Source organism: Chelonoidis abingdonii, chromosome 23, assembly GCF_003597395.2.
Source record: "Chelonoidis abingdonii isolate Lonesome George chromosome 23, CheloAbing_2.0, whole genome shotgun sequence".
In the NCBI taxonomy this organism is placed as follows: domain Eukaryota; kingdom Metazoa; phylum Chordata; order Testudines; family Testudinidae; genus Chelonoidis; species Chelonoidis abingdonii.
In genome coordinates, this window is record NC_133791.1 from 14,768,448 (window position 1) to 14,792,087 (window position 23,640).

At 49.4% G+C, this 23,640-nt stretch overlaps 1 protein-coding gene across 2 annotated transcripts in view; it reads right to left on the bottom strand.

Moving 5' to 3' along the window:
* The window catches only part of VWA5B1 (von Willebrand factor A domain containing 5B1), a 72,407-nt gene extending 56,894 nt beyond the window's left edge, over positions 1-15,513 (bottom strand). The window contains exons 1-2 of one of the 2 annotated variants that reach the window (XM_075060242.1): positions 15,033-15,513; positions 689-875 (exon numbers count right to left, since the gene is read on the bottom strand). In XM_075060242.1, coding sequence (XP_074916343.1) covers positions 689-875; positions 15,033-15,053 — 208 coding nt within the window. In that variant the 5' untranslated portion in view covers positions 15,054-15,513. Of the gene's footprint in view, positions 1-688; positions 876-14,664; positions 14,853-15,032 lie in introns of those variants that run through there. The other variant, XM_075060243.1, reaches the window with a different exon arrangement.
* Between the last annotated feature and the right edge of the window lie 8,127 nt (positions 15,514-23,640).

Below are 23,640 nucleotides of genomic sequence, written 5' to 3' on the forward strand. Positions count from 1 at the left end.
TGTGCTCTGGTGTGGTGGCCAGGAGGAGACACACCCTGTTAAAGGTTCCTTCCTCTGGCACCACCAGTGGCAGGAGCAAACACTGCGAGAGGCAAGAAGCCTGGAACTGTAAGAAAAAAACACTAGGGACCCAATCCTCTCCCAGATCCAGCACCTTTGCTGTTCAAAGAGGCCAGAATTTGGCCACAGGTCCTCTGCTGAGCTGTCTTCTGATAGCGGAGGCGAGCTCAGCTGGCTCCTACTCCAAGCATGCCTCAGCCCTTTTACACACGCCAGGGGAGGGCAGAGATGTGGGCTGGAGAAGGGGCAGGCTGGAATGCAGCTCTTCTTCACAAATTCTCAGCAGGTATATGGTCCCCTAGGGACAGCAGCCAGCAGTTGTAAGTTAGAAGAGCCTTTAGGCTGCTCTAACCTATGCGAGGGCTGGGGCCGAGACTGGAGCTGCTATGTCTTGAGAATCAGGTGGCTGTAACTGACTCCTCAATACCCTCCATTATGCCAAGTGGTTCTCAGTTCAGAAGAGAATCTGGCCCTACGACTGCACCAGTAGCAAGTATTGTACCCTGTCCATAACGAGGAGGCTGCCGAGCCGGACTCAGGCTGATATTAACACCAGCAGTGACCAGTCTCCCATACTGACTCCTGAGCACCATCCATGCTGCCTGCACACCAGGGAACAGAACCTTACCTTCAAAAGGATGGGCCTCTGGGTTGCCGTAGGTCAGGGAGGCAGTCATCCCAAAGGCATAGCCGCTGACGCAAGAGGTGACCTCGGAGGCTGTGAGTGGGAGTGGGGAGCTGCTTGTCCTGTTAATGAGTCCTGGCATCCTGCTTATGGGCTCTGGGGTAGCTTGGGTGTCAGGACCTGCAGCAGACTGGAGAAGGGGGGAGGACGTGAGCCCTGATTGCTGGAGCCCAAAACACTCCCAGTGCCCCAGACAGCCTTGGGGACAGGCAACAGAGCTGCAGCTTGGATACAGGCTCTTGGCGGCATTAACAATCATGCAGCATCTCCCAGCAACTCCCAGCAGCTTCTGCAACCTCAAGGGCTCTGCAGATACATGACTGTCCCAGAAGCCAGTGTGCAGGGCAGGCTGCACCTTCCCCAGCAGGATCTGCCTCCAAGGGCCTGTACAGAGTTCATAGCAAAAGGTGGAACTGAAGGGGCCTCGGGGCTTAAGACAGGAATCCAGGCAACAGACACCGCTGGTTCCTAATCTCATTCTGCTGAGCTTCTCTCTCTTCCCTTTGCACAGTGAGGATGAGCCACAGCAGCGCAAAGTGGGACGGGTGTTAGTGACATGTTCCCGCCACCCACCCCGGGACCCTTCTGCCCCAAGCTGCACCTGTAACGTTGTCTTTTCTAATGGGAGAGGAGGGCTTGTAGGGAGAACTGATGGTCCTGGATTTGGCACTGCTGCCTCAGCCCCTTGCTGTGCCAACGTCAGCGTGCATCTCGTGGATCTAATGGAGAGCGAAAATGGCGATGGTTCTTCGCCTGTACACTTGGGTGCTAGAGAACAACTTCGTTCTCGCTTGATAATGAGGAATTCACTTCCTCACCTGTGACAGTGAACAACCAAGTCAGCCCATGGCATGGAGATCAGTAAACCATTCCCACCATGATGGGAAAGACACCATGAATCCCCATTCGCTCCAATACCTGGGAACATCTTGAAGTTAAATCTGCATGGACTGTACCAAGGGCATGCTGATATTTCTGGGGCAGGATCAAACTTCCTTCCAGCTGCTGTGCTTCTGCCTATAGCTTTATATTGTGCAGAACTGGGTAACTTTCTCACACACACCTCTCTGGCTTTTGTTTTCTTTGAAAGTGTAAAGTTTTTCTCCTTGATAACAAACTACAACCATGAAAGTTCTCATGAAAGAAGGAAACGTATGGAGATAGATATCTTTTTGGCCTATGATTTCTTTGCCCATTACCAGACAACAACACAAAGCTGGCTATTTTAATTCATTTTCCCCCCCCTGCATTTCAAGGCAAATGCAATGCCTCCTCTTCCACACTCCCCCTGTCTCCACATCACTCCTGCAAAGTATGACCCAGTTCATTGCCTCCTTAGCAGAGCTGTTCTTACTTAAAGTTGTTGCCTCTAATGCTTCTGTTAATTAAATTTTCCTTGCAACTGTTCTCGCTAACCTCCGCTTTAGCTAATCTTCTCCCAACATGTCTGTAAGCCTGACTGGCAGAGAAATTCAGATAAGGATCTTGCAGGTACCTTTCCATCCAGAACTCCCCACACTCACTCTCGGTCTGGAATTCCCAGGGACAGATGCACCCCAACTGCTCCTTGGCTGCCTCACAACGCTCTGTGTGACCAAGAGGGAGCCAGCCGCAGGGAACAACATCGATTTACCTCTCATTTCCTGGCCAACTCTGTGTTATTAAATGCAAATTTAGAGGCAAATATCCCAAAAGGCAAATACAACAAGTCAATAGGGCCAGGAGCTCACCCATGCCTTTGAGTGGAAAAGCAGCAGAGCTAAGTTGGGCCAACTAGGGTGGGACATAGTGGACTAACAGGGGTCCACTAGGAGTGGCTGAGATAAGGATATGGGACTTTAAGTACTAGCGAAGGCCAACCAAGATGAGGTACAAAACAAATGAGGCCAGAGATGGAGCTATGGGAACCCTGGGATTAATAAGGACTTTACCAGGATGGGGCTACTTAATAAGAACATCAGAACGGTCATTCTGGGTCAGACCAAAGGTCCATCTAACCCAGTATCATGTCATCCAACAGTGGCCAATGCCAGGTGCCCCAGAGGGAATGAAGACAACAGGTAATCATCAAGGGATCCATCCCCTGTCGCCCATTCCCAACTTCTGGCAAACAGAGGCTAGGGACACCATCCCTGCCCATCCTGGCTAATAGCCATTGATGGACCTATCCTCCATGAGTTTATCTAGTTCTTTTTTAAATGAGTACTATTAAGGGATAGCAAGACTCTGAAAATATAATGAGAAACTAATAGTAACAATAAGGACACCTCCCATTTGAGGATCTCAAACTCAGACCTTACTGTAGTAAGCCTCAGAACCTTCCTGTGATGCAGATCCTATTATCTCTGGGCTACAGAGGTTCAGAGACTTACCCAAGTTGTCTGTGTCAGACCTGGAAATAAAACCCAGTTTCGACTGCCAAAGCCCTGCTCCACCCACGATCTCCCACTTTCCATGGGAAATGTCTAGTGGGAAGCACAGGTGCTCCCCTGGGGCCTAACCCTCCAAAGAAGCTTCAGATCAGTGTCTCTGCTTGGAAAGAAAACTTTGCTTGTGCCTGCGTGTGTGAGAGAGTGAGCCAGAGACTATGGAAAGTTAGCATTTGTGTAAAGGAGTCGCCAGTCACCAGGAGCTTGGTGCTCTATAGGACCATGATTCTTCCAGCCTGGCTGCTCCCTAAGGGGTGTGTCTACATGGGCTGCAATCACATACCAGGACTTCAAGGAGGACATACCCTAAGAAACCCAGGAGCCTGCTGTGTGCAAGGATCCTCCAAGCTAATCTGATAGATGCTATAATGCCGGCAGGGGGAAAAGTCAGAATAGTTGTACTGGGATACTGAGGATAATCTAGCTATCCAGACACCCCATCTCCAGATAGCAAAGGCCAGTCAGGATATTGAGGACGTGAGATCTGCCAGGTCGGGGAGGAAGGAGGCTGAATCACCTGCCATAAGGGAGGAAAATGGGAGAAAGAACTGAATGAAAAAGGAAAATAGAAGGAAGGAGACAGGTTAGAAAGGAGGACAGAGAAGTAAGCTAGGCCTGGCGGATGGGATTTCTCTGCTGTGCCAAATTGGAGAGGTGAGTTCAGTCTCCAGTCCTGAGACTTGATTTCCCCCTCACTTATACAAGTGCAGCTTCATTGGCTTCAGCAGAGCTACTCCTGATTTACACTAGGCTACGTGGGGTGAGGTGAGAATCAAGCGCCTGGCCTCCTCTTCTGGCCAGGTGAAAGCTGGGAAGGAGCTTCCCCCGAGGAAGCAGCAGCTGTAGCATAGCCAACAGTGTCTTCTGTGCCTGCTTAACCCTAGCCAGCACACAAGGGCCCTGTGTGGTGAGGTGCTAGGAGGCAGCACAGACTGTGTTAGAGAGTCAAGAAGAGCTGCAGGGGACATTTGCTCCGTAGCGGCCTTGTCTCTCATCTTCCCAAAGGGCCAGACAGAAGACGTGAGACAACGACAAGTGCAGGGGCTTAGAAGAGGATGAGATCATTTATATTAGCTGCATCCATCACAACTTCTAGCACTATGGTCTGCTGATTCACAGTCCCTGAGAGCAATAATCAAAGTGCTCTGGCCAGCGTGGCAGTACATGAGGGTCTGCAATGAACACTCTCCCCAGCTACCTCAGAGAAGCGGGACAGCCGTGATTCTACTGCTGGGGGAGAATGTAGGTGGGTTCTCAAGGGCACATGTAGAGTGTCAGCTCTCTGGGGACACGCTATATGTTCTGTTCCTGACTCAGGGCCCCGCCGTGCTAGGAGCTCCTAGGCACCATGGCGCCGCAAACAATAACAATCCCATCTGGGGAGAAGGCTGGGGTCCATAGTTATTTTGTGACAATACTTAGGAGCTGCGTGCAGCCTCAGGCCCCCATTGGGCTAAATGCTTTCAATCCATATAGACAAGCCTGGGAGAAAGGGAGGTGTGATGCGACCTATAAACCCCACCCTGCAACCACTAATAAAGGGTTAAGAGACCTTCTCAGCTGTGGCTAATTAGCAGACTATCAACCACTGGGGTAAGAGCTGCAGACCAAGCTCAAAGCGGTGGCCAGGGAGCCTGAAGAGGACTCTGTCTCAGCTGTGAAGTGGGCAGGAAGTGGCTGGCACCCCCACCCTGCTTCTGACAAAGCACTGGAAGGAGTTGCTCTGGGAAATGGGCCAGAGGCAGATGAAGGTAGGAAGGGGCCCAGGAAAGCAGCAATGTGTTTGGGGCAGCAGACCTTAGCTGCTTAGTACAGGGTCCCTGGGCTGGAGCCCATAGGAGAGGGCAGGTCTGTATTCTCCTCCCTGCACGCAGGAAAAGGAGTGTAAAAGCCTTCCTGCTGCAAGGGGTTATGGGCTGCTGGGCCCAGGGTGGGGCTGAAGGCCTAGCATAAGGTCATTAGACTGTCTGGTTATCGGACTCTGTAGGGGTGGGGACTGTAAGTGATCTGCCTGGAGGGTGAGTCCTGAGAAGGGGCAAATGGCCACAGTGTCTCTGACAGGAGGTGCTACTGTAGCGGAGGCTGCTGCATCACGCTGGCCATGTGGGAATGGACTGGCTGGGGAGTGACCCCCTCCACAAAAGATCCTCCTCCTCTTCCTCCTCTTGGCTTTACAGCAGGATGTCTACCCTGCAGTTAGGTGACTCGGGCTCATAGGGCTGTTTAATGTGAGTGTAGACATTTGGGCTCAGGCTGCAGCATGAGCTCTGGGACCCTCGAGCCCGTGTCAGCTGGCTTGGGCCAGCCATGGGCGTCTAATCGCAGTTTAGATGCAGCCTGGGAGAGCAAGTGACTCTCACACATGGAGTCAGTGGCTAAGCTGAGCTCCTGCATTCCAGGACACTGCCTTCGTCACAGGCCTTCCTCCTGAAGAGCGGGGAGACAGAGATAAGAAGTGGGGGTGAGGGATCTCCCAGCTCCACCTACATCCCCCCCGTCCACTGCTTTTCGTGCACACCCATCACTGAGAGTACCTTCTATACCTAGGCATGAAAAGGCTTCCAGGCTGTCTCTCTGCTTTTCCCAACCTTTCCTGGTGGCCGCGAGGACTGGTGAAGCCTACTAGCATGGAGATATAACACCCCCACCGCCCCCCCAGAGCAGACACCATATTGCCTGCCTGCGGTGGCTCTGCTCCCCGCTGCGGCTGTGGGAAGCTGAGTGCTAAATAAGTGCTCCTAGCGCTCGGAGCCATTGACAAGGACTCAATGGCTCTCAGAAGAGAAGGGTTTCTCATCCCCCAGGACCTAGCAGCATAAAACACTCCTGGGCTCATTCACAGTCAAGTGGGTAGCAGCAACAGCATCCCCGTAGCCGGCTTCAAACTGCATGCCCCATCAGTCGTTCCCAAGCAGTGTCTTTTTCATTAGGCTCCTACTGGCTTCCCGTCCTCGTCCCATCCCCCTCCCTCCCAGGTCACACTAGTAGCTACAAGGAGCTTTGTTCTTCCAGGGGATGAGCCTTCTTTGTGGCTGTTAGCTGAACTGAAACACGAACATGTTTTACTAGCCAGGCCCAAGAGGCTTGGAATAGACAATGCCTCAGGCCTACACCCACAACACGGGCCTCCTTTCTGCAGCCCCAGCCTGGGAGCTAGGGAACCAGAGAGAACCACAAGGTCTGTCTGTGTCCAACAGCCTCACTAAAGAAACCCCTTTCTAGGCAGGACACCCAAGTCCTGCCTCTTATGAGGGGAATGCTCAAGCTGCAGCCAGTTCTGAATTTGGGAGCGATAGGTGGAAGTATTCAGATTGACCCGGCACTGGGAGTCAACCTGTATTTCTTCCACCTCCTCCATGAGCCCACTGGTTCCCCTCCCCCAGCCAAAACCTTCCTGTCTGACTCTGTATGTCCCTTTTCCCCTGCAGTAACTGTCCTGGTTTGTCACTTGGAGAATCTGGTCGCTGTAAGGAAGCTGGGAACCCACTGGAGAGGTGTGGGGAGAGCTGGGGGCAATGAGAAGGTTGAGAAGAGAGTCAGGGTCTATTGTAGGAACTGTGTAGATGGAGCTCCAGAGACACTAGGACTAGCTATGGGCAGTTATTCATACCAAGCCTCTTAGAACACTGAGATTCCTCCATCCCCTGCTGTATACATGGCTGTTTGTATCCACTGCCTGCAGGAAGGCATTGGCATGCTAGGGCTGCAGATTACCAGGGTTTTAAAGCTCCCCTTGGAAAAAGGCACCAAATCCACCTGCAAACACATTCAAACCTTCTGTTATGTGTTCAAGGGAAGGGGCTATTAGTGCATTTTGAATAGGTTCAGTCTGTGGCCCCTCTCCTCCCAACCCGGATGAAGCATTTAAGATCTTGGAAAACAGAGGAGTCTCTGCTGCACATAGCAGCAGATCCCTGAGTTACCTAATGGCCCCACCACTTCTCTGTTTGACCATTTCCCTGCCTGTCCATTGCAGCCTTATTATCCCCTGTGCGCTAGGTGCTGCACAAACTCATGGCGACAGACAGTCCCTGCCCCAAAAAGTTCACCGTCTGAACAGACCATAGAGAGGGAAAGTGACTCAGCCAAGGGCACACAGCGGAACCAGTTTTAGAACATGGGTCTCTTGATTCAGGCCAAGTCTACATGGCTATAACGATGAGAAATCCACACCCCTGAGCTATGTAGTTATACCGACCTTCCGCCTCTTGGGGAGGTAGATTAACTACGCCGATGGGAAAAGCTCTCCTATTAGCTTAGTAGCATCTTCACTAAAGTGCTACAGCCGCACCACTGTAGCGCTGTACGTGAAGACAAGCCCTCGCAGCCTAATACCCGATCCACTAGGCCATGCTGCTTCCATAACCAGTCTAGGAGGGTACTGGTTATTATCTGCCTCAAGCTGCTCTCATCTGTGGGGGCACCTCCTCAGACCTGCATTAGGGCTCTAGAGGCACAAACACTGCATCGTAACCAAGGAATCGTGCCAACGACTCTTTCCACTGCTTCACCTTCCAAGGCCCTTAGTACAGTAAAGAGATGATGCCAAAAGCTGCTCTGCAAGGCACCATGCAGATGATCACAGCTGAATGGAACGACTGCATGCTGCAGATTGTGTCAAGCACGCCATCCAGTGTATGCACTAGAGAGGAGAGACTAGGAGGACCAAAAGAGAGAATTTTTATACAGGAAAATGATGGGAAGGATGGTTCTACCCTTCTCTGAGTCCTCAGTCAGCACTGCAAGGATTTTGTAGTGACTTGGTAAGGAGCAGTGGAGAGAAACTGCCCTCCACACTCTGCTCTCCGCTAGCTAGGAACTCTGCCTACCACGCTTCCCACTGTGCTCTCTGCTTCTGTGCTCTGCACTTTGCTGTCTGAGCCCTACGACTGGTACCTTCTGGCCTCGTCTGTATTCCAGACACTGAGCTCGAGTGATAGCTGACCTTCCCCAGGAGAGCAAAAGGCAGCCCCATTCCACCCCAAAACACTGAGCTGGAGTGATAGCTGACCTTCCCCAGGAGAGCAAAAGGCAGCCCCATTCCACCCCAAAACACTGAGCTGGTTGTGTCCTTGCACGCTTCCTTTTACCGTGCTCCTCAATTACAAATCTGCCAGGAGATACAGATTCACTTATGCGCACAGCAAAGACTGAGTGTAGCGCTGAGGAGAAAGTTTCATTCAAATTTAGCTTTGAGAGGGGGTTCCAAAAAATGCAGATTTGGGTCAACTGCAAAATTCTGTGAATTTGATCCAAATTCACTGAATTGTTTCAGTCAAAACAAACAAAAAAAATCTTGTTTTGACATTTTCTAAGCAAAAATTTTCAATTTGTCACATCTATTTGTCTTGAAATTTACTTCAATTTTTGTAAACAAAAAAGATTACATAAAGATCAAAAACATCCAAAACATTGCATTTGACCCAAAACATTTTTTTTAAGTTGGCCAAAAACTTGCTTTAGTTTTTCTACTCCAGTTTTTCAGTTCAGCCAGTGAACTAACTGAAAGATCAGTTATTGGCACAGCTGTAATCAAAAGTAAAGTAGGGATATCTGATCAGCAATGACTGTCCATTGACTAACACAGGGATCGTCATATCTACCTGCTACATTTTGCATAACAGAAAGTAAATGAAAATTACAGTGCTCTAGCAGCTGGACTGGCATTCCCTATACACGGCCAGCCAGCATGCTCCATACATCAGGCATGTTCCATGAATCCGCTTTCAAACTGATGGTGAGGAACTGCCAGTGGGGCAGTGAAGTGCAGATTCACTTGTGGTTTGTCAGGCAAACTCCTGGATGCAGTGATGTTGCTGAGGTGCCTTTTCCTGTATTGTTAATGGTCTGATCCTCTGCTCACATAATGTTGATGTTTTTCGATGGAGGTGTGAGTTATTGTGCTTTTCATGTGGCAGGTTGACACTCTGGATGGTTTTATGGTGGATGGATGTTCCTCAGGTGGGGGAGTTTTATGGGCGTGTGACTTGATGGATTGATAAGCGAGAAGGGCAGCAGTGACATGCAAAGTACAGAGCCTTGTTTTCAAGAATAAATTTTATTACACACTAACAAGTTTGAAAGTAGCGGTTTATGCCCACTTTGCACAGCAGCGAGGGCCTTTGCCAGTCACTGACGTCTTTCTAGTGACTGCAGTGAGCTTTGGATCAGGTTCTAAGGGCCAGGTTTTTAAAGGTTAGTTGCTTACAGATGCAGATGGGTGCACTTTTGAAAATCCCATCTGCATCTTTAAGCCTTTAAAAATCTGCTCCTAAATGTCTACTCTATTAAAGAGAGAGGGTAGATCGATCTCTTTAGGGCTTATTTGCTTGCATTAAATGTCAAGAGAAAGACAGACTGGATTGTGATTGCAGGTAAGCAAGAGCACTTGGTCCTTGCACAAAAGAACTTAGCCTTTTTGTGTGTGTGTTTCTATGTTTGCGCAATGGGTCCTAGACACTCCTGCAGTACAGTTAAACTTGACCAGAGCCAGAGGCCCGAGAAGCTAATAATGATGCCACAGCCTAGCGAATGGGCCAGTAGATATAATGGAGTGTGACTCCTCAGGCAGCCAGTACGGGATTGATTGCAGGAACATTCCCTTATGTTTTATGCTTTTGCCATAGTGGCCGCTGCTCTCTGAATGGCTGGTCCTGCTTGCAGGATAAGCCAGCCACTGTGCACCCCAGTCTGGGTCCTGTCGGGGAGGATTTAGGAATGGCAGAATTTAGGAATGGCAAGGAGTTGGTTGTAACTGTATCCAGGCTGACCTCTCAGCTTTGGAACGGCAGCATTAATAATCAATGATAACTTTAATATTTGCAACCGAGCTCGCATTTAAAGTGAGCCCTATTCTGCTAGTCTGCGCTCGGGATGATGGGACAGGATGGGACTTTTAGACCCTAAATCAACCCCCCTTCCAAAAATGCATCCTGCTGCCTTCAGCATTTCCCCACTGCTGCCCCCAGCCTTTAGCATCAGGGGAGGCAAAGATGGAGAAGACCCTGATCGGACAAGGGCCTTGTCTTCATGTATACTTATCCAGCACCTAGCACAATGCAGCTTGATCCTGACTGACTCCTCCGTGCTACTGTAATACAAGTAATAAGAAGGTCAGAGAGTCTGAACACCAGGCTTTTGGCTTCCGGTAAAGAGCGGATTTGATATTAAACTGTCTCTGTGCATGAACTAAGCCACGCAATGCCCGACAGGCCCCTGCCACAAGCCACTGTGTTGCCACACCTTTTATGGGCTCCACACAGGCTACAGCCGCATCTCCCTGCTGAGCTCTGGGAACCAGATTTCTACTCTCGGGAGTAACTATTTCAACGAAACCCCCCCAGTTGGAATTAAATGGAGAAGGGCCGTGTGCCACATCACAGAAATGTAGCCCTTCCTACAGTGGAACCCAGAAGCTCTTTAACAGCACATAAGAATGCTATGCAACAGTTTAGGGGTGTAGGTGAAAAATACTGCATCCAATTGAAACGACAGGGGAAATTTTAGCCAGGTGGAATGTAATTACCCTGCAGAAATAAGCCAAGATACCAAGGCTATTGCTCCTACTGTTGCAAAAAGTCCACTGGGATGTTTAATGACCACAAGCACTCGGGAACTCCGTTGTAAATCTTTTCAGAAAGATGAGCCCCATGACAGCACACCACCTCCCTAATGCCAGGTTTGGGTAGTGGATCCGTAATGACTAAGGGACTAGTGGCTTCATTAACTGGAACATATGGGTTTCATCGGAGGTCTCTTGTCCAGGAACAGACCAGGCATAGCCCTGAGATTTGAGGAGATCACACCTCCAGATCTCCTCCACATTCAAGCTGCTTTGATGAAGAGAGAGACAGGTTTTCTTCCGCTGGGTAAATATTCCTTCAGCTTCATTTGTATCAATCAACACTGACATCCAGTGGCTTGTCAGGATGATTACAATTGGGCATTTCTTGTGATCTATGAGCATCTCTCTCGGGTTCTATTGTCTAGACTAAAAACAGAATGGACCTGATGTATTATGGCCATTCATTATTACTGTCATGTCAAAGTGAATTCAGCGGCTATTCCCACAGGATGGAACTGGAAAATGAAGCCCTGTTCATCTGCAGAACCAGTAAAACATAAGCAGTAATTGCATAAGCTTCCCACCACTGCCAGGCCAATTCACCTCAACCTTCTTTTGGAAAGCTCACCCCCTAAGGATGAGAGAGGTTTGGTCTCCAAAGCCACTCAGACCCTCACAGCCGCCAGCACAGATGCCAAATGGTGCCTTTGCTATATAGCACAGGATGTTCCCTTCAGCCATTTGTCCTTGTCAGAAGTCGGAGGTAAGCAAGGTCAAGCCTTGCCAGACACCCAGTGAAATGTGGAGCTGGAAGTCTCATTTCCAGTTCAGGTAGATATGCCCATGCTAGCTTGGATCCATCTAGCATACTAAAAATAGCAGTTCAGCCCTGGCCATGGGGTGGCAGGGTGAGCCCGTGCCCCAGTACATACCTGGGGATTGCCCCCGGGGCAGCTGCCATTTTTTGCATACTTGCCCAATCAGCGTTAGCTAATAGCTACCTCAGCTGGAAACTACATCTCCAGTTCCCGTGTAGACCTACCTTTAGGCAGGACTGCAAACGCACATGGAGATGTGACTGTAGTGTGGGAAGGGACACTCAGGCTAGCATGGGTAATGGTAGTGCGCAGGCAGCAGCAGAGGCTCCACTCCAGCGCAGGCTAGACACCAGAGCACGTCTGCGTGAGCTTGTTAACCCCTGCTACCCTGCCTACACTACTCTTATTACCCAGGATAGAGCGAGCGCAGGTATGCCTACTTGTGCCTTCGCTTGCAGTGTAGACACAGCCTTAGCCTCGCCTTGTAGTTTTGCTTCGATCTGGTATCTCTGTGTTGCCATGTGCTGTTAAAAACAGCTGCTGCGTTTCACCTCTCAGGCAGGGGCTGCATTCTAGTGGTGGGTCTTGGAATGTGGTGATGTGCTGACAAAACAGTAACAACACAGGGCTCCCTTAAAAGTTTTCTGGGTCAGCTGGTGATGCATGTTGTCCCCTATGGCGCTGGGTGGGTTGGCCAGCCTGGTGATGGATCTCCTGCCTGATCTGAGGAGTGGATCGCCACTGACTGAGGTCAGAAGCTGCACATGCTGCACAAGCTTTCCCAATAGTGATTCTTCAGATTCCAAGGTGGGGTGGGGCAGGCAGGCGCTGATGGGCAGAGCAGCTGGCTGCAGCAGCTGCAGGCCTCCCCTTCAGTGCTATGGCAGCTTGGCCTCCTCTCCTCAAGTTGCTGGATGTGGTGGAAGGGGCAGGGCCAGGTGCTTTGTTTCCCATGTGCTGCAAGCCAGCAGTGAGGATGGTTGGTGGAAGAGCCACTTGAAACATTAGATTATTTAACTCTAGGCACCTTCTTCCCTAGATCTATCCCAGGCCCTGCTTCATAGGGAAGAGCGGTGTGCTCCCTGGGAAGGGTTATTGCCAGGCTGTATCACAGAAACAACCCTAGTAAAAGCCCTGCAGACATGGTTCCTGGCTGACTTCAGGATCTCTCTTCCCCGGGCAGAAGCCCCACTCCAGATGTGTGCCCTGCTGGAAGGCTGCCCTGGGCTGAGTCAAGAGCCAGGTCTGTTATGTCACTTACAAGGTGGCAGGAGGGAGAGGGGGTGGCCTTACACGCACCCGTATGCCCATAAGGCACTAGAGCCCATGAGAATGGGTGGGGGGGTCTGGCCCTTCATTGCCAGCCCTGTCCCAGGTGGCCTGAGACTGTAGGTGGGAAAGTGAGTCTTTGCCAGCAGATTTTCAGGAGCAATCTGCAGCCTCCCCAGGAGCCCCTACTCTCCGATCCCAACCGTCCAGCAGCTCTGCCTGGACCTAGCAGCGGGGGTTCTAGGCTGCTGCCGCCCACCGGCTGTCTCTGCAAGCAACCAGGCTGCGACATGCTCTCTGCAAGCACAGTGGGTGTTATTCATCTCTGTCCTGGGGGGCCAACCTGGTGCTCTGAGCTCCTAGCTCCCAGAGTCAGGCACCTGCACATAATCCCACAGGAACAAAGGCAGGTGCGTCCCTGCGCCCTGTGCAGCCAGCTCCTCTGCGATGCAAGCAGAAAGCCCCAGGCCTCAGACGCATGGGAGACTGTCCCTTCAACCATCACTTAGCACCAAGGATGGAGCCACTTGTCCCCCTGGATCAGCGGCCACCAACATTGGTGCTAATTGGCCCCCTGGAAGGCTAGTCTAAGCAAAGCGCTCAGAGTCTGAGGGGGCCCAGGAGACGGGCCTGTGCTCTCACCCTTGTGTGTTGGGTGGGGGGGTATCTTTTCAGGACAGAGGGAGAGAAGCTCCATCAGCTGTTGCCTGTGGGCTGTGCCTGTCCTGCCCAGGCCCTGGGTTCAGCTTTTAGGGCTGCCAAGCAAGCTTGCCACGGTGGGGATTTAAAAACCTGCTGGGCAGCATTCCCACGCCACGCTGGATGGCAGCGGGGTGCTGGCACGCTCATGCAGAAGCCAGGCCCTAGTCACTGCAGGGGGAAGCCAACTCTTGGCCCCAGTGGCCCGCAGCAGCTGGCAGGGGCAGAGGGTTCCTGAGGGAGGATGGAGCAAATCAAGCCCCCCTGCAAGTAAAGCCCTTGGCCCTGGGGGGCTTCTGGCCAGGGAGAGCTGCTGGCCAAGTGCTGCAGGAGCCAAGCCTAGCAGCACTGCATGGTGGGGCTGGTCTGCCTTCCCTCCCTTAGCCCTGCCCCGCTCCGCCGCCCTGGGCTGGCTCCCTGGGCTGGTCCCCAGAGCTGTGTAATGCAAACCCCCCTGCTGCGCTGCCTGCTGTGCCCTGGCAAGGTCATTGCATGCCACAGGGAGCGCAAGCAGTGCCCTGCGCAGCACCCGGCAGCTCCCCATCTACCCCCAATACAGAAACCCCAGCGGGTGTAGCGAATCTAATCTCCCCCCCTCCCCCCCCCCGCCCTCACACACACACCCCCAGCAGGCCAGTGAATCTAAACCTCTCCCCCCACATGCACATGCATCCCCCAGCAGGGCTTAGTGAATTCTAACTCTCCCCCATCACGCACACGCACGGCGCAGCAGGGGGCTAGTGAAGTTCAATTCTCCGCCCGCGAGCGGGAAGAAGGCGAAGAGAACGGTGGGTTTTCTCCCCCCCCCATAATTCCTTCCCCCCCCGCCACGCCGTTGTCACCCCCCTGCCTTTCTGCCCGGCCCGGGGGGCTGGGAGCACGTCAGTGCCCTGCAGCGGGGAGAGGCAGGGCAGCAGAGCGGCACTTTGCCGCATTTTCGTGTGGGGGGGCGCGCGCAGAAATATTGTGACCGGGATTTTAACAGCACGGCGCTGCGCCGCTGCGACGAACACCGCGCAGCGCCTGGGGAAATGCGCCCCGCTCCCCCGTCTCCCCCGCCCCGGGCCTGCGCAGCGGCCCGCGCCGCCTGGAGCAGGCGCGGAAGGAGCCGCGGAAAGTAGCCGGCTTGCTTCTGACTACCTTGGCTGGAGGGAGAGGGGTTGGGGGGCCGGGATAACTTCACACGCCCTGCCGGCTCCGGCATGGTCTAAGACTGGACGGCTGCTGGGGCGAGCGGCTGCCCAGATGAGCCGGACAGCGGGACGGCAGCAGGCACCGTTCAGCCTCCTTTGTCTCTGGGAGCCACCGAGACAGCCCGATCAGGAGGCAGACAGGCATGGGGCGGGGGAGGAGGCGAGCTCGCACACCGAAGAAAACCTCGCAACATGTGGCATTACTAGCTAGCCACAGCTCCCCCCGCCCCCAGTGCGCATCCTGCCATGCCCGGGGGATCTGGGCTTCATTGCTACCCACACACCCACAGCTAAGTTTCCTCTGGGGCTTCTTACTACCTGCAAGTGCAGCAACATGTTGGTCCCTCTGCCGAAAGCTGCCGTTCCCTCCAGCTCCTGGGGGCTGGCTGTGATCCTGCGAAGGCTTCTGCTCACATCCGCAGGGCTAGTCCGCTGGCAGCCAGCGCAATTAACACACACCTTTTTCCAGGGCTCTTTGGGTGACCATCATTAAGTGGTGCATTTGTTTTGTCAGAGATGGTACATGACAACCTCCTGTACACGACACCGCTGTCATCTCAGCACCTTCTCCCCCCCCCCCCCCCCCGCCCCATCTCTTAAGGACATGGAGCAAATCTCCAGTTTGCATCATTTCTCTCTGCCTTGTGTGGGAGCATTTAGCTCAGCAGCTGCAAGGGACAAATAGCTGACACTCATTTGTGTGTCAAAATGGTCAGTCTCTCTCTACAGCATTCACACATCTGTGTAGCCAGAGGATAGAGCTAATGTACCCATGGTTCTCTAAGGTACCTCTTCTGACCATGGCATCTGGAAAGATAAGATAAGCAAGAAGGCAGGCTGGTTGAGAAAGTTATAGCAGACAAATATTGCCATTGAAATCGAAAAGTTACCAAGAGACTGTATCACAGCGCAGTGCCCAAACTAGAATCGTGGATTGAGGCACTTCTCTCCCAAGGGTGAGTTTTTTTCATAGCAAGCTATCAGAAAAAAAACCCACCCCGAAACATTCCTTTATTACATTTCTCCACCCCTCCCACTGCCAACACTCACCCTTAGCCTTTTAAAATAAAAGTGCTATAAATCCTCCCAAGCAGGCTGTGTTGGCCATTACTGGCCTCCTCTGAGGCTGTCTTGAGACCATGAAGTTTGGCAAAAAATAAGATCTTCCCTCCTTCCCTCACCACACCGTTCCCTGCTTTCTTCTGAAAACCTACGCCGTCCTGTCCCTATTCTGTGTCTCCTGGCTTCTGCTCAGTCAGCTGCAGCAGCCACTCTTTGCTTCCTAGACCTGTCCCAGAATCCTTTGCGTGGGATGCGGTGGCCAGTCTAAGAAGGCACCTCAGCAGGCAAAGCAGAGGATTGTGGGGCACACATGAGATCCAAGGCATCCTCTCCATCAGCAGAAATTATTTCTATTCCACCTAGAGGCCGCAGCCAAGATTGGAGCCCTTCTATGCTGGGTACTGTATAAACAAGCTGTCCCTGTCCTGAAGCGCTTACAGGGCAAACCAGACAAAGGATAGGAGGGGAAACAGACACAGGGAGGGGAAGCGACTTGCCCACGATCACACAGCAGATCAGTGGTACAGCTGCGAGTCGAACCCATTTCTCCTGACACCCAAAATGGTGATCCGCTTAATAGGGCGCCTGCCTGGGTGTTAGGGGACCTGGATGCTCGTCCTGGCTCTGCCATGGCCTTGCTGTTTGATCTTAGGCCAGTCGCTTCACCTGTCTGTGCTTCTGTTCATAGGTGCTGGAACTTGGAGTACTGGGGGTGTGGCCGCACCCTTGGCTTGAAGTGGTTTCCATTCTATACAGGGTTTACCGTTTGGTTCAATGGCTCTCAGCATCCCCACTAGACAAATTGTTCTGGCACCTCTGCTTCTATTTCCCTTCCCACCTTTTGCGTGTCTTGACTATTTCCACTGGAAGCTCATCAGGGCAGGAAAGGCTTCTTATGATGTGTCTCTAGAGATCTAGGTGGAACTGTAATATAAATATAATAGTATGGATGTTGAAAGGAAGTTTAGCATCACTGACAATGTTACCCCAGCATCCCTGTGTTTCCTTTTGGACTAAAGAGTCTCAGATGCAACAGAGATATATGGAAGGGCTGGTTTTTCTCTCTTAATGGCTGGGTGAATCAGAAGTATTTCTGCTAAAATCAGGTGAGAGAAAACTGTGTAAGGGCCTGATCCAAAGCCTGCAGACATCAATGGAAATTATTCCACTAACTCCAATGGGCTTCGGATCAGGCCCTAAGTGAGCCCTGGGGCAAGCCTAGATTCTCCAACCCACCTATGGTTTCATGTGGCAATTGCTGGAGCTACCCTGGATGGAGTAGGAGCAAACGGTCAATGAGATGCTGTTCTTCAGAACTTTGAAATTTAAACGGATGCTGCTCACACTGTAATGAAAACATGGATTTTCCTGTGAAAATTGACCAGTTTATATCTCCTGGTCTGTGACAATCCTTGCAAATAAAAACACTTTGCCACTTACTGACCATTTAACCGATTGGGCCCCTCTAGGATAGATTCTTCATGCACCATGATGTTCTCTGCGCAAGACCATCTCTCTGGGGCGATGTGTCCGTGTCTCTGTTTCTCAGCACTCCTCATCTCTCCCTGATTCTAGGGCTCTCTTGCTTTCTCCCCTCCATTTCCAGGTCTATGTCTGTGCCTGTATCACGGGAAAACCTGAACTGCCACAAAGGATCACACTGGTGGTCTGTCTAATCCAATATCTGGTCACTGACCGTGGCCAGAACAATATGATTCAGAGGAAAATGCAACAAATGTAGTGGGCGATTATGGAATCAACTGCCCTTAGAAGAAGTTTTCTTCCAAGCTCCCATCCGTTAGAGGCTGGCTTATGCCCTGAAGCATGAGAGTTGATATCCTTTATTAGATAAATAAGTAATCTCCTAGAGCTAGCCCAAGTCACATGTTCCAAATGCTTGCTAAATATTTGCTTAGTAAGTCTTTTGGCTCAAACAGAGGAACTAACATATGTCAGAAGAAAATCACTGGGATCCATACCAACAAAGCTGGCACCCATGCCATATTTATTTATAAAACAGACTGGAATTTGATGTGGGGGGCCCCCCTCCTTCTTTTGCTGGGATGTTGTTCTTTGCTCTCCTCCTCCTTCTGTTACTAGTAGACCATTGCGCGTTAGCGTGTGCTAGTGTCGGGGAGACGATGGAGAGGGTGCAATTCCGATGCTTGCTGCTGATCCTCCTTATGTATGAAATCCAGCTGGAAAAAGCATTTGATTCATATACCTGGAATGGGTTAAACCAATTATTTTAGAGTGTAGCAAACATTTCATAATGAGGGATAATAATCAGTCATGACTCTTAGTGCTTTGTACTTCCAAAGCTCTGGACAAACATTCATGTCCTTATTTTCAGAAGCACTGAGCATCCAGCGCTCACCTGGACCTATTTGGTGCTTATTACTGCTATTGTTTATTTCTATTGCCACAGAACCCCAATCAAGGATAAAGGGCCCTTGCGTTAGGCACTGTACAAACAACAAAGAAGACAGTCCTGTCCCAGGGAATGTAAACTCTCAGTATCAGAAAGGTCACAATAGGTGACCAATGGGTAGAGATGAATTGGTAGGATGAGATAACAATACAATGGACAGAGTTTAGCATAAAAACAAAAGTTGTAGGGGAGACAGTGTGGCCTAGTGGATAGATAACTGGACTGGGACTCAAAACAACTGACAGAGTGGATTGGCCATTGGTCTGTTAGCTGACCTTGGACAAGTCACGTCTCTGCTCCATGCCTCAGTTTCCCCACCTCTGAAATGGAGATGATGTTATTGACCTCCTTTGTAAAGCTCTTTGAGATCTACTGATGTAAAGCTCTGTATTAGAGCTAGGGATGATGATTATTATTAGTTCATCATTTGCCTGCCCCGTGAAGTTGCGAGTGTGAAGCATCTCTGAAAATCAAGCCCTGACTCTCCCCCTTGTAGAAAAACATTTCCAGCCCCTTTCACAGACTGGGGGGGTGGGGTTGTTAGATGAGTGTCTCAAGGACACACAATGAGTCAGTGTCACAGCCAGAATTAGAATGCAGACTTTCCTGGCTTCCTGCCCAGTGCTCATTTAATTAAATCATGCTTCACTGTTACATGTATAAGCCATATAGATCCCTAATGTTTGTATATTCCAAACACAGTCTGTGTCAGATCGCTGGGTGGTTTGGGGTATTAAAAAAAATGCCTGGCTCTTGCTGGATAGACAAGCACCTGGTTTGTACGTAATGCAGTTTTTCTAGTCTCAGCATGCTCTGAAAAATCACCATCTACAAGAGGCAGTGGTGGTGGTGGTAAAATTAGTAACCTTCGCTTCCCTTCTCTCCCAGATTTTACACATCTGCCAATGAGGATTGCCCCATTCCATTTTACAGGATCACTGGTGATTAAAATGAAATCAGTGTATATAGATATAGACAACAAATGGGGCTGGATAGCTCACAGAAATAGGAGTGATCTATACAGTCTTTCCCCTCTAGCTTACTGGTTCAAATATAGCCTGTAGTTAGCAAGGGATGGGAGTTATTTATTAGTTATATGACAGTAAAGTCTAGAAACCCTCCCAGAGATCAGGCCCCCATTGTGGTAGGCACTGCAGAAATAGCAAGACACAATCTTTGCTCCAATTCTCCTTGTGGAATAAGTCTCAGTTCATTTTCTAACAGACATAACAGCATAAATCACAAAAATAACTCCTAACGGTCACTCTTGTTGACAGTCTCTGTGGAGAGGGTAACTACTAAGTATACCAGGGAGACCTATCTTCTTCCCCCTAGAGGTAGCTCATTGGTGAAGCGGTGTTCTGCTGTTGCCAATGGTGTGCTTGTTCCATGCATAAAAGATTCAGGATTCAGCAAGCTACTTAAGTATTGAAGTCAATGGTTTTGTATTTGTTGTGGATGTTTAGAGTGGCATATACTTTAAGCACTTTGCTGAGTCAGGTTGAAAGATAGATGTCCAGGACTGCCAGTCTGGTACCTTTCACAAACGTAAATTCACTGGAAAAGAAAATACATACCAAAAAAGGAAGAGACAATTTTTACAAAACGATTTGCAAACCCAACTGAACCCACCGCCAGTCACCTCTGGGACTCCTCTTTCTTGACCTTCCCTCATGAGGAGGGAATCTCTCCCTTTCTCTCTCACTTTAGACTCAAATTGATATTAATCTCTTTTACAAATATGGTGACGCTGCACTTTCATTGCTGTAAATATTGACATCAGAAATTTGCAGAATCACAACTGGACCTTATGGACAATGTTACTTATGGCAAAGGAACTAACAGTCCTGCCGCAGGTTAAGCTCTCTGTAGCAGTGATTCTTTTCAGCCCCTCGTTGTGGGTCTGAGTTGTGCGTTGAGGATGAAATTCACCTCTGTGCAAAGAGCCAGCCCCTCTTAATCTCCATGTTGAGGGCTTATGTGGCACTGAATTGGTGTATAAACCTCTGGGTGAATTTCACCTTGTGTCCTGTATTTGGGGATCACCTAATTGTCCTGTATTTAGGGACCGCCTGAATGCAATGAGTCACATTACCAATTTTTTCACTTCCACAATACCCAGACCTCCACCACCTGCTGCAAACCTGACTTTGCCCAGAGGAAAGCATGGGATGGCAGCAGCAGTCTGTATCAGTGAGTGTGTCTACACTGCAAGTGAAGATGTGATTGTACCATAGCTAGGCATACCCATGCTAGCTTTATTCGACCTAGCATGGGTAACAATATATGGGCTTCAACACAGCCTAGCCATCCAAGTACATATCCAGATTCCCTAGATAGCTTTGAACTCATGCCACCGCATCTACACTGCTATTGTTACCCCGCTAGCTAGATTAAAGCTAGCACAGGTATGCTACAATCTCACCTTCACTTGCAGTGTTGACATACCCAGCAGAGAGCCTTTGGCCATTCAGAAAAGTTTCAGCTAACTTTTTTTTCCTATATATGGATAAATTATTTTTATTGCACATTTCCATGTACTTGTAAGTTTCGAATAGGAGCCGAAGTGGCAGAAGCACTAGGGGAAAAGTTATTGTCAAGGGATTGCCAGCATAATCAGAGTACGATGTACCCGCAGTCTCGAGGGCACTGGCTCTGCTGTGAGATGCAGCAGATCGAAGATATGACGGGTCATCAGATAGCTGCTGCCATGCCAATGGGCTCCAGAGGCTGTAACTGTGAATTTTCCCTCCCTTTTGTGCTACTCTTTTGTGAAGAGATGTTGTTTGGGCATTCATTCAAAAGCAACGAGCTGATCAATGTGCCCAACAATTACATAACATTTTGAGATGGCAGGAGAGAACACAGACCAAGAAAAGTTGTCCGGGGCATTTAGATATACAATTCCCATTGAAATGAATCAGGATCATGCATCTAAAGCCCCTGCAGAACTTTGAAAATCTCAGCCAATAACTATAGCTAGTGCAGGGTATTGGGGATCAGGGCTCCTGGGTTCCAGTCCCAGCTCTGCCATGAACACCACATGACCTCAGGTAAGTCACTTCACTTCTCATGCCTCAATTTTTCCCCACTTGTCAAATTAGAATAACAACCTTTAGCTACCTCATGGGGAGATGTGAGTCTTAGTTACTGAATATTTAAATGGAAGGTGCTATTAATATATCCCAACCAGCTTTTATATTTTTCTTTTAAGACTTCTGCCCTTCACCTTTAAAGCAACTTGGAAAGGTCTAGGAGATGGAGCAGGATTAATATGCAAACGGCAGAGGAGAAAATACAATGCAAGATGAGATTTTGCATGTGAAAGGCAGAGGAGGTTGCAAAGGGTCCAGGCAACACCAGAAGCCTTCTGATTACAAAGGCAAGATCTCGTCTGTGATTTCCTGCCTTTCTAATGTTTCCTTTCTTCTTTTTTCATTTTTAATTTATTACTATTATTATTTTTGGCCTCTCCTTTGGTTGTTTGCTCATTTACCCTGTAAATGGTTTGGTTCCAATTGAAAATCTCCTTGTGCACTGCTCTTCAGCACCCTCTCAGGCATTGCGATGTGTTGCCATGGAAAGGGCCATGATGTCACATTGACAGATACATTCGAAAGCCCCCCAAGTTCACTTGTGCAACTGGGCAGAGGTTCAGAAGCCCGGGAGACACAGGGGTGGGGGGTGTTTGCTTAAAAAAGGAAACTTAATTAGGCAAGGGAGAGTGGGTTAGAATATAATGCACTCAGTGGTCACAGATCTCTCCTCATTCCAGGTGGCAAATATTGCCTTGCAGAGAAAGACTGGGAGAATAATTGACAGAGCTGGGGAGAGCGATTCTCAAACAGGCAGAGAAGAGGGAAATGACAAATGGAGGCAGTGAAAGGAAAGCTGAAATTTAAAAGAGTAGGGACCTGATCTGATCTTGATAAGTGCTGAATGCCATCGAATGCTTATTGACATCAACAGGCACTGCCCAAGCTCGGCACCTCTCAGGATTAGGCACTACTGATGCAAATAGGTGTTCTTACTACCTAGTTACAACAAAGGAAGAAATTAATACTAAAATGGGTGAGCTAGAGTGCCTGGCATGAAATGAGGCTATTGATATAATGGGCATCATGGAAATCTGGCGGAATGAGGATAATCAGTGGGACACGGTAATACCAGGAGACAAAATATAAAGGAATAACAGTGACTGATAGGTGAGTGGCACTATATGTGAAAGAAAGCATGCAGTCAAATCAAGTAAAAATCGTAAATGCATCAAAGTGTAATATTGAATCTCTATCGATAGAATTTCCATGTCTGAACAATAAATGTATAGCAGTCGGACTATACTACTGACCACCTGACCAGGATGGTGATGGGTTGTGAAATGCTCAGGGAGATTACAGAAGCTACAATGGTAGAAAACATAATAATTAATAAATTAATAACAGGGGGGTTCAACTAGCCTCCTATTGACTGGGTCTATGTCACCTCAGGAAGAAAGGCAGAGAGAAAATTTCTAGACACATTAATGACTACTCCTTGGAGCTGCTTGTCCTGGAATCCACAAGTGGAGGGGCTATTCTTGATGTTGTTCTAAGTGCAACACAGGATCTGACCCAAGTGGTGAATATAGCTGAACCGCTTGGTAATAGTGAACATAATATAATTAAATGTAACATCCTTTTTTGGGGGGGTGGAGGAGGGAAATACAAAAGAACCCACCACAGTAGCATTTATCTTCAAAAAGGGGAACTACACAAAAATGAGGAAGCTAGTTAAACAGAAATGAAAAGGAACAATCACAAGGTTGAAATGCCTGCAAACTGCATGGAGATCATTTAAAAACACCATAACAGAGGCTCAAACTAAATGTATACCCAAAGGAAAAAAAACAACAAGAGGACTAAAAAAATGCCACCATGCATAAATGATCCAGAAAACGGGGTGAACAGTGAGGTGGCAAAATTTGTAGCTGATACAAAATTATTCAAGATAGGTAGGTCCAAAGCTGACTCTGAAGAGTAAGAAAAGGATCTCACAAAACTGGGTGGTAAAATAGCAGATGAAATTCAGTGTTGATATGTGCAAAGTAATACACTTTGACAAAAATAACCCAACTATACATACAAAATGATGTGGTCTAAATTAGCTGTTACCACTCCAGAACGAGATCTGGGAGTCATCAGGGATAGTTCCCTAAAAACATGTGCTCGATATGCAGCAGCAGTCAAAAAACCTAACAGAATATTAGGAACTATTAGGACAGGGATAGATAAACCAGCCCTGTAAAGAGCACCCGGAAAGGGCTAGGAGGTTGCAGAGAGAAGACGCAGGAAGGAACGGTCTCCTGCAATAGTTTTTGGAAAAGGGAGATTCCAGGTGGAAAGCCTTGGGAGTCATGGGTAGAAAGCCCCAACTGAAAGTTTTCTTTTCCTT